Source organism: Dreissena polymorpha, chromosome 2, assembly GCF_020536995.1.
Source record: "Dreissena polymorpha isolate Duluth1 chromosome 2, UMN_Dpol_1.0, whole genome shotgun sequence".
Classification (NCBI taxonomy): Eukaryota; Metazoa; Mollusca; class Bivalvia; order Myida; family Dreissenidae; genus Dreissena; species Dreissena polymorpha.
In genome coordinates, this window is record NC_068356.1 from 31,180,202 (window position 1) to 31,191,127 (window position 10,926).

Here is a 10,926-nt window from a genome sequence, read left to right on the forward strand (position 1 = left end):
ATTAAGACCTATATTCGAATATAGTCTGTATTAGTTGGGCATATGATGAAAAATAGTTATTAGATAAAATTCAACTGAATGCAGCGCGTATTTTTAAACGTTATACGTTCTAAGTTCATACGGAAAAATCACATGCAACATTCTTTGTATCTCAATAGATTTGTAAGTGTTGTGCTTTTCACCTGAATTTTCTTGTTAAATGTCTTGCTCTGCACATCAAAATTACATGTTTTTCAGATCAATCTTTAAAAATAATTTGTCATCAACCATAGCATCGGGAATTTCTATCCACATGTATGCGCAGTATTTTTTAAGTTATGTCTATTTGCGTTTTGAGCTTAATAGCACATGCCGAGCTTTTCACCGTATGTGTTATTCTTTGTGGGGCGAGGTCAATATTAAATGGGCCTTTTCCCGTTTTGGCAAATTGACCAAATATTTTTTTTGGTTTCAGATTTGCAAATTTTCGTTGTAGTTATGATTTTTGTGAGGAAACAGTAAAATTGAACATTTGCCGTCCTCTAAAATATCCATGCACCTTTTTACGATATAAAAACCTGAAAATTATAAAGCATTGCAACGCGAAGCAATTGAATGATCTGGAAAGTTCTGTTGTTGTCGTTATACTTAGATAATAACACACGGCAGAGCAAGGCCGGACATCTATATTTAATAACTTAGAAAATTAAAAAAAAAGGAATTATATTGATAATCATTAACCGAAATAGAAAATATACAACATTTATTAAATGCTTTCCGATGGTTTATAGAGAAATATCAGAGATTTGAAACTGATATTTCACTATTTCAAACAGTGAAAAATAACAGTGAAAGTTATCGATAATTTTCAGTGCTTTACTGGAACTATTTTAGATAGCTTTGGTTTCCTCATTGTGACCCCCAATTAAAGGCAATTTTACCAAGGGCGACTACTTTGGATTGATGTTTAGAAAAACATTCGTATGAGCTTCCTTTTAAAAAACATGGAGGCGCCAAACGGGGAATTATATTATCCGGGATGGCAACCCCTTAAAAATAATCATTTGTAAGCATAAAATAAAAAGAAAATCTGTTGGATTTGGTGGAACATCGATTTTAATTCACTCGTGGATCATAGACAAATTTATTTTCACTCGAGGCTGCGCCACTCGTAAAATATCATTTTCTATGATCACTCGTGAATTAAAATAGATATTCCTCTCAATTCAACAAATATCATATACATATTTTAAAGCGCCATCGATAATTTGGCAAAAGCGCATATTACCAATATAGGGTTCGTGCTTTGTGGAAAGGGGGTTTAATGCATGTGCGTAAAGTGTCGTCCCAGATTAGTCTGTGCAGTCCGCACAGGCTTATTAAGGCAACACGTAACGCCTAAACTTGATTTTTGCTAAGAGGAGACATTTTTGAAACGAAAAATATACTAAAAGCGAAAAGTGTCGTCCCTGATTAGCCTGTGCGAAAACTTAACGCACATGCATTAAACCCCGATGTTCACAGAGCACGGCCTATATGTATTGCTTATCATAAGTTCATGTTTTTCTATTCCAAACATAATGTGCAATCTTTAAAACGAAATTCCATATATGATTAAGTACCAGACACATTCGCATTGATATTGTATTGATAACCTGCGGGAATATATCGCGATGATGGTCAAATAAAAAACACACTCCGAAATGGTTTGTTAAGTATCTGAAAAAGAATGCAAGGAGATTCTAATTTGTGCAATGAGAAGTTGACAACTTCATAAGATATCTACCGGTTATAATCATTATCACCACCACCATAAGCATCATTACCACAACTATCATCGTCGAGTCAACTGTCTCATCAAAATCTCTGGTATTATAACGGTCATCATCACTACCGACAATATAAGCATCAATAGTCCTCATCCGCACCTTTGTCATTATCCAATACCAATGACGGACCCAACACGCATTCTCTATGGACAGGCACCTTCATAGAAAGTGAAGATCACAAATGTAATTGCACTGGCTAATCGGGAACGAAACTTTAAACACACACTCATTAAATCCCGTTTTCAAAGAATATCATGTATTCATGGCTGGATAAGAGTTGCATGTTGGCCATAACCAGTTAGTGAAAACTTTGACAATGTAACTAATAAAGCCAGTCTCTGGCTTTATTTGCCTGAAACCAGCATAGCTGGATCGAATCCCGGCCTTCATAATCAACCACGTGATGATAGCCGAGCAACCTGGTACAATAATTTTCCCTGTGTTATTATTACCTTTTTCAATATTGGTAATTTATGTTTTATTATGAACCTAAATTTATACACTGATTTCAAAATATAAAAGAAAATGATACTATTTTCATAATATAATCCTTAAAAAATCCTACCTAATCTAGTAGGATGTTCTTGTGATGGCAGAGAATGTATGTGAGAGCATTGATAGACAACTCCGCATGGAGTTTGTAATAAAGCGAATACGATTGGCCTCCCTTTATATTCCAAGATGGTTGAGGCAGTTGACTGTATCGCGTGTGTATTATTTAATTCTCTTCATGCTGCAAACTTTCAATTTGTATGTACATTGAACCTTAACTTAACACAGGTCAAATCCTGACAGATCTGAAAGGATTATCGGTTTGTAACTGTTCTCAATTTACTGAAATCAGTGTATTTTGTTATGATACATTTGTAACCTGTATATATTATTGTATGATTATCAGTCAGACATGAACAGCAAAATGGAAAATAAAGATTTTAAATTATATAGCATGAATAGTAATATTTGAATCAGCAATCATCACGTGTTGTATATTGGCAACATGGATTTTACAGAATCTCTTCGTGGAGGTTTAAAGAACTACCAAGTTAAGCAATGAGATCACATTTTAATATACAAGCATGACTCGTTGTCATGGTGGTGGAAGCTCAACATATAAACACAGATATTTTCAGACTTTATTTTGAATGTCAACAAAAATGGTACATACAAAATAAAATACATGTAGCTTGCATATGTTCCTTATGGTCGAACATACACGAAAAGCCAGTTACAGTTATAAAAAACATTAATGAGAACACATTGGGAGAAACGTAAAATAATAACAAAATGAATTGCAATGAAAGTCCGGACACTTTTGGTGATAAATGTGTAACATGAAGTTATAATTTTAAGGCGACGTAAGTTCGACGTAGTTTATAAAATAGTGCGATATAACTCTATATATGCAATAATGTGAACTGGGTGAATTGAAAGGATGGACCACGGAAACTACGACTAGATTATATTTTGAGAATAACTGACTCGTTAAACGCACCTTAAGTTGACTCGTCAAGCAGTTCGAACTCAACAATTCAACATTAACAGTCTCTATTTGTTTGAAGATTTTAATGCCTTTGGCATTCTTTTTTCATCAGTTGCGAGCTGATGCCATCGACTAGATGTGCACGACAACAGTTCAACAATAGGTACTAGTATCACAATGTATAATGTCTTTCATTTGTGATAAATGAATGCGCGTCAATGCATAAATTATTTGTTCGTGGTATACTGTGCGTATAGTGCTTTTGTTCCGGTTTGACAACAACCTTGTCATTGAGCCACTGCAAAAATGCATGTCAACAGTAGAAAACTACATCTCTTCTATGGCTTGGATTGTTCCACCGGATATTCCTCTGAAGTAACCAATGTGTAACCTGGCCGAACAGGGTCTGTGTATCCTATGGCAATCGTTTGAGAGCCGTTCGACTCTCGAGATACCAAGCCGACCAGCATTTGCCCGGGCGTCTCACCGACGTCACCTGTGTCGTCATCGTTTCTATGGATACAGCCTCTCGAGACGCGGAGATAAATAATTCTCACGTTAAAGATGGCCGCCAATATGGCGCACATTCCACTTCCTCCTAGAAGAAACAGGCTGTATGGCGTGGAAATGTTGCAGTTCGTATGATTTGAAATGGAAGAGAGTTTGAAGTTGATTTCTGCAAATCGCTCAAGTGGTATGAAGATGCACACGGCTGAAAATGCGATTTAAAAGTCTAGAACATGCACATAAATTATGCAATTATGGTGGGAAAAACGAAGGAAGACACACTTGTCACTGATGGCTAATCATTTTATGTTTGTAAACCCCGGATCATTTCTCGTCGATTCACAAAATTGCATATTGGTAAAGACATGCATTAACACTTAGATTGCGGCGATAACAAATCATAAACATGTTTTATACATCTACGTCACCATTTTAAGGGAAAAAATGAAATTTCATAGCTACTGAAGACCAAAAAGGTAATACATTTGATGAAACGATATACATTTTTTTTATTTACCATATTTTTGCTTTGCTTTAGAGATTTAATATATTATTTTTATTAAAATGGGGACGTTTCTCCCTATCGATGTGTAATATATTATGCTCGACGCGAATAAAACAACGGCTTTGCGAGCCTAGCCATTCTTCACTCGAAGCATATAAGCTATTACAGAACGAGAGGGCAGTAACCCGTTATTCTCAGTGTTCCTGTATTGCACAGTGACGTCCCCTGTCCACTGCCGCACTGCCTTCAATATCAGGGGATATAACTGAACACAGGGCAGTCAGAACCGCGAAATAATCTTGCTATCAGCAGACAGGTATAAATAAGTTGTATTCATATATTGTTTTAAGTTGTCTTAACATTGCTATCTTGATGTGACCTTTTAGCGCTTGACGCTTTGATTTAATTACATTTATTTGTTACTATAAGTCAACATAATGTAAATACGATGTGTTGGACACGTTCCATGAACCGAGCGACAAAATACATGCCTGCAACAATTTGCGCCAGCAGTGACGTGCACTGCATGCAGACTAGCGCGTGTCTCGGTGTCTGATGTTTTTCACCGTCGTGCTGACGTCGACGCTGCAAACGCCGCGACCTCCGAGTGGCAATCAACATAATCCCAAAAGCAATTACCAGCAGGATAATCGATAGGGTGACCTCTATCTCTGTACCGATAATTTTGTCTTTACTCATGCCTGAAATGCAGTTTACAATTATTTTATCTCTCGAAGTTTTCATGTTAAATAAATATCTTCGCATATGCTTCAACATGTCTTTCAATTATCATAAGTGATTCTAAGAAATGTCAAATGCCATACCACAAAATGAGAGTATTTCGATTTTACGGAGTCAACATAGTCAGACCAGTTTCAGTAGCATTAGCTATTTTAATAACGGTCCAAGAAATTATATCATATGCCATGTAGTCATTGTCGTTCAAAGGGTTTGGTGGTGGGAAGGGGTTCAAAAACATCCATTTCAAATGTACTAATTAACTGTATATGGTTGTAATAAGCAAGAGAGCAAACATCAATGTAATAATATTGTTAAATGGGGATACATACGTAAGTCCAACTCTGATACAAGGTCCCCGGTTGCCTCGTGCCGCCCGTACAGCGGGTGGCTTAGCCGGGTTCGCTCGGCGTGAAGACTGGTGTAGCTCCACACGGAGCACTCGCTCGAGTTGCAGATCTTCACGTACCACAGAGCGTAGTTGTGGATTTCCAGGCTCCCCAAACCATCCGTCATATTCGGGTCAGTTTCATACCTGGCCCAGGCGGCCGCCGCTGCAACGCCACCTTGACCCTGGGAATGTATACCAAAGAACGACAACTCCGAAACAGTTTGATTAACGTCGTCGATGTATGTTTCACGTTTTAAACCCCGATTCATCACCTGGTCGGCGTTCCCGTTGATGGCGCGGGTCTCGGGTGTTGGCGGCAGCGTTAATCCGGTGCCTCGAGAATCGCTCGTGCACTTCATGTATAGCCAATGTGACGTCACTGAGCAAATAGCGAGGAAACATGTGGCACTGAACAGTAATGTGCACGTGGTCACGTGCCATACGTGGATACAATGAGGCGAAGGTAGCTGCCTTAATGGCACGTGCGGGGTCACACCTGAAACAGTAGATTTTCAGTATTATTGCGTTTGAAGGTTTGATGAATACTTATAACATTGTTATCAATAGTATTTAATTTAATAGCGCATCCTTTTTTACGTTCACACGACTCAGTTTATGATTAAATACATAAATAATATACCATGTGTATAGCATGGTAGGATTTTAAAGTGACCTGATCACATATTTTGATTTAAAAATATATATAATTTAATATGTTTATTAACAAATGTACAATGTAACGGACGTACGGTATATGGACGTTAGCCGGTCATTTACATGAGATCATACGACAATTTATGGGTTGCATGTTACCCGAGACATTATTAAATAGTGAAACGAGCAATCGGCCATTACTTGGTGCGTTCTTCTAGTCTAGTTTGATGTTAACATTTGGTGTCTGTTTGCATATCTATTTGTATTAGGGATACACAATATTTTACTTGATGCAAAACAAACATAAATTAATACTAACTTTAGTAATATATCTTTGGCACTATGTGACAAAAAAGTGCGCAAATCCGTTTAAAGAACACATTAAACGGCGTACGCCCCCTCCCCTTCCACCCACAAAAAAAGAAATTCGACAAGTTTCTACTTTTTTCAATCACGCACATTTGCTTTAATGACAATTGTTTGATAAGATGAATTTTTGAAGTTAATACATTAACTGTAAGTTAAAAGTTAACATACATGTAATTATTTGTGTGCAGTACATCACTTCCCATAGATTGCTCACTTTCGTTGATATAACAACTTTTATGTAGTTAAACATACAATAATGGTGCAGAGAAAAAACTCAGATATCGGAAGTTTCTCAGAAATCACAAAATAGAAAGTAAATGGAATAGGATGCACAGTAAGTAACACGACTATTCTAAAATGTTATATTGGAAATAATATAAATGATGAATCGGCAATGTTTCATTGTAGTGATCGCACCTGAACATCAAAATCAAATCAAACAAAGGACTGTAAAGTTTAACATGGAAAGCACGATGTAATCCTTCCTCAATGTACTGAATGCAAATCAATCTAAACAAGTCCTAGGTCTTGTATTGTTATAGTGTTTACGATTTAACGTTCAGTGAAATAGTGTAGTTGTGATATTTGTTAACCTTTTTTTAGACATTGATTTGTGTACGTCAGTCTGTCTTGACCATTCCAACCCGATTGCGATTGGATAAGGGGTTTACATAAGTGGTTTCCTGACAAAGGCAAATATCCTCACAACTATATTCGTTAATACAACCTCATGTGTGGAGGGGACATTCGTGTTCAATCATCCCATGTTGTTTCATTCCTAAGAAGTTATATTCAAGAGAAAAAACACGCATTCAATTATTGATCTTGCATCGGTCTGATGTCTGGTGAGACATGCAACATGTATCATATCGGCACGAAATATGACTCTTTTGTTGATGCTTGTTCATTGATTCATTCTCATTCATATTTACTGGACATTTAGATACACTGTCGAGCCCATCACTAATTAATTAGCAGGCTGTATCACACATGGGACCATGACCGATCGACTTCGTGAGAAAACACGCTGATACCGTAACTGATAATCAGGATATATCTTCTATAGTTTTGCCTTATCTTGTGAAATTCATCCTGTAATTTGTATATGTATGTTATTATTGTCCCCTACCGGTTTCACCGGAGGGGACTTATGGTTTTCGCTCTGTGAGTCTGTCTGTCTGTCTGTCTGTCTGTCTGTCTGTCTGTCTGTCTGTCTGTCTGTCTGTCTGTCTGTCTGTCTGTCTGTCTGTCTGTCTGTCTGTCTGTCTGTCTGTCACACTTTTCTGGATCCTGCGATAACTTTAAAAGTTCTTCATATTTTTTTATGAAACTTGAAACACGGATAGACAGCAATATGTACATTATGCACGTCTATACATATTGTTCCTACGTCAAAAATTCAGGTTGCTATGGCAACAAATAGACTATTAATACTGCTAAAAATGGTGGTTTTCTGGATCCTGCGATATTTTTAAAAGTTCTTCATATTTTTTCATGAAACTTGAAATATGGATAGATGGCTGTATGGACATTATGCAAGTCATTTCATTTTCTTCTTATGTAAAAAATTCTGGTTGCTATTGAAACAAATATATGTTTAAAAAATCTGACAATGGTGGAATTTCTGACAATGGTGGAGCCGGTAGGGGACATATATTGCTTGGCAATAGTCCTGTTAATACTAAATCATAATATGAAAAGCTATTAAAGGAAATGAAAAAGCATTCTTTAGAATGGTAGAATCACATTTTAATATGATAAGCGGATATTAAAGCAATGAATGTTCACAACATTTGAGTCGCGTTCTGAGAAAACTGGGCATAATGCATGTGCGTAAAGTGTCGTCCCAGATTAGCCTATGCAGTCCGCACAGGCTAATCAGGGACGACACTTTCCGCCTTAATTGGATTTTTACTAAGAAGATACTTCATTTAAACGGAAAATGACATAAAAGCGGAAAGTGTCGTCCCTGACGACACTTTACGCACATGCATTATGCCCAGTTTTCTCAGAACATGACTCATTTAATCGCAATGTGCAGAGGAAGCTGATGTTGAAACGAGAAAATGTAGGTGTAATCACGTCCTTATTCTGGCCGACACCAAGCAATGTTGTATATGATCTCGAGCATATGTTAAACCCGATATCAGGCCGATGTAAAAATCGATATCGGACCTATCACGGACCAATATAAAATGTTTGATAGGGTCAATCTCATCCGTCTTTCGCTTTTTATGGCAAACGTAATTATAAAAAAAATCAAAACCATGCGACATTTTTTACACTAATTCAACATCATTTGAATGTTTTTACTTTGGTCTTTAGTGAAGGTTAAATGTAAGTTGGTTCTATGGGCGTGATAATAAAAGTGTGTGTCGATGTTTCGCTATTACACTTTCTGCGCAATTAGTTTTGTTTTTCGAACGAGTGATAATGGTTAAATATTCTTCCCCCTTGAACCAAAAGTACTGCAGCCGTGGCTGTATACATCATTTTGACATTTGAAGCCGTTATCCATTCTGTCCCATTTTACAACTGTTTGATAATATAATTGTTTTACCAAAACTAATTCGATATCTTCAACTAATGTTTTATGTGGCAAAAATCGCAAGTGAAGTAATCCCGGATTTAAATTACAGCCAAGTGCAGTTACCAGTTATGTTGTTTAAGAAGAACGGGTGCACCAAAAACTGATTAAAAATTACACTGCGCGAAGTAAAGCGGATCAATAGATCAATAGTGATCACCTCACTTGGCCTAAACAATAGAAAGTTGTACAGTAACTTCAACGTACGATTAAAACGTCGACAAAGTGAGAGCAACTTTCCCATTATTCGAAGGTTAAATATTGTAATTTGACTTCAATATAAAAATATAATATTATACATACTTTCAGTAAAAACAAGAGCTGTCAGAGGACAGCGCGCTCGATTATTTGAGTGCTTGACAGTATAACGTAAGCCATCATGGAGAGGGAGTATAATGTGGGTGTGTGGTCTTTTAATAGTTGATCTTTCAAAAAAAAGAAAAAAAGAAAAACAAGGGACAAAATTGTCACAAAACCAGGTTTTCATTGTGAAAAAAAAATCTGATAAAGGGAGAAAACTCAAACTGAACTTTTGAAATGAACAAACAAAATTAACCCCCTTTGTAAGTTTGTTTAAAAAAAAAATATATTTTTAGTCGTGGCGACCTTGACATTGGAGATATTGACGTGATTCTTTCGTGCGACACACCGTCCCATGATGGTGAACAAATGTGCCAAATGATTTTAAAATCTCACAATGAATGACATAGTTATGGCCAGGACAAGCTCATTTATGGCCGTTTTTGACCTTTGAACTCAAAGTGTGACCTTGACCTTGGAGATATCGACGTAATTATTTCGCGCGACACACCGTCCAGTGATGGTGAACAAATGTGCCAAATGATTTTAAAATCTGACAATGAACGACATAGTTATGGCCCGGACAAGCTTGTTCCGCCCGCCCGCCAGCCCGCCAGCCCGCCAGCCAGCCAGCCCGCCCGCATTCGCCAATCTAATAACCAGTTTTTCCTTCGGAAAACCTGGTTAAAAATGTGGGAAGGGGATAGTTTGGGTGGAGTCCATTGGTGGAGTCCATTGTGGTATGTCAAGTAAGTGTTGTCAAAGTATGAATCAAATCTTATCTTAAATAAGGAAGTTCTGGCAATTTAAGCAAAATATATTAATTTGACCTTGAGAGTCAATGTCATTCAAAGGTCAAAGGTCAAGGTCAAATTCAACTTGCCAGGTACAGTAACATCATGATAGTAAGAAAGTATTTGAAGTTTGAAAGAAATAGCCTAAATACTTAAGAAGTAAAGTGGATCTAAACACAAAATTTAACAAAATGCTCAAAGTTACAAAGACAAAAAAGTGCCATAATTCCTACAAAATGCTTGATACAGTTGTCTGCTCTTGTTTATAGGTTGGGGTCATGTTGGTAAAGAAGTATGCACAATATGAAAGCAATATGTCAAGGGACATAGGAAATATTTGAGGTGGTACGCAAACTTTAACATAGAAAATCAAAGTGAAAAAAGGGCCATAATTCTTACAAAATGCTTGATACAGTTGTCTGCTCTTGTTTATAGGTTGTGGTAATGTTGGTAAAGAAGTATGCAAAATATAAAAGCAATATGTCAAGGGACATTGAAAACATTTGAGGTGGTACGCAAACTTTAACATAGAGTTATCAATAATATGCATATTCTAAGTGGAAAAAGGGCCATAATTCTTACAAAATGCTTGATACATTTGTCTGCTTTTGTTTATAGGTAGGGGTTATAATGGTAAAGAAGTATGCAAAATATGAAAGCAATATGTCAAGGGACATAGGAAATATTTGGGGTGGTACGCAAACTTTAACATTTGCACGCTCACGCTAACGCTAACGCCGACGCCGGGATGAGTTGGATAGCTCCACTATATTTATTTCATATATAATAGTCG

General features: G+C 36.8%; 1 protein-coding gene across 1 annotated transcript in view; it reads right to left on the reverse strand.

The window, feature by feature from the left end:
- Nucleotides 1-2,927: 2,927 nt before the first annotated feature.
- Nucleotides 2,928-10,926, reverse strand: part of LOC127866468 (uncharacterized) — a 9,957-nt gene continuing 1,958 nt past the window's right edge. The window contains exons 2-4 of the mRNA XM_052406989.1: nucleotides 5,371-5,925; nucleotides 4,792-5,001; nucleotides 2,928-4,000 (exon numbers count right to left, since the gene is read on the reverse strand). Coding sequence (XP_052262949.1) covers nucleotides 3,627-4,000; nucleotides 4,792-5,001; nucleotides 5,371-5,925 — 1,139 coding nt within the window. The 3' untranslated portion in view covers nucleotides 2,928-3,626. The remainder of the gene's footprint in view (nucleotides 4,001-4,791; nucleotides 5,002-5,370; nucleotides 5,926-10,926) is intronic.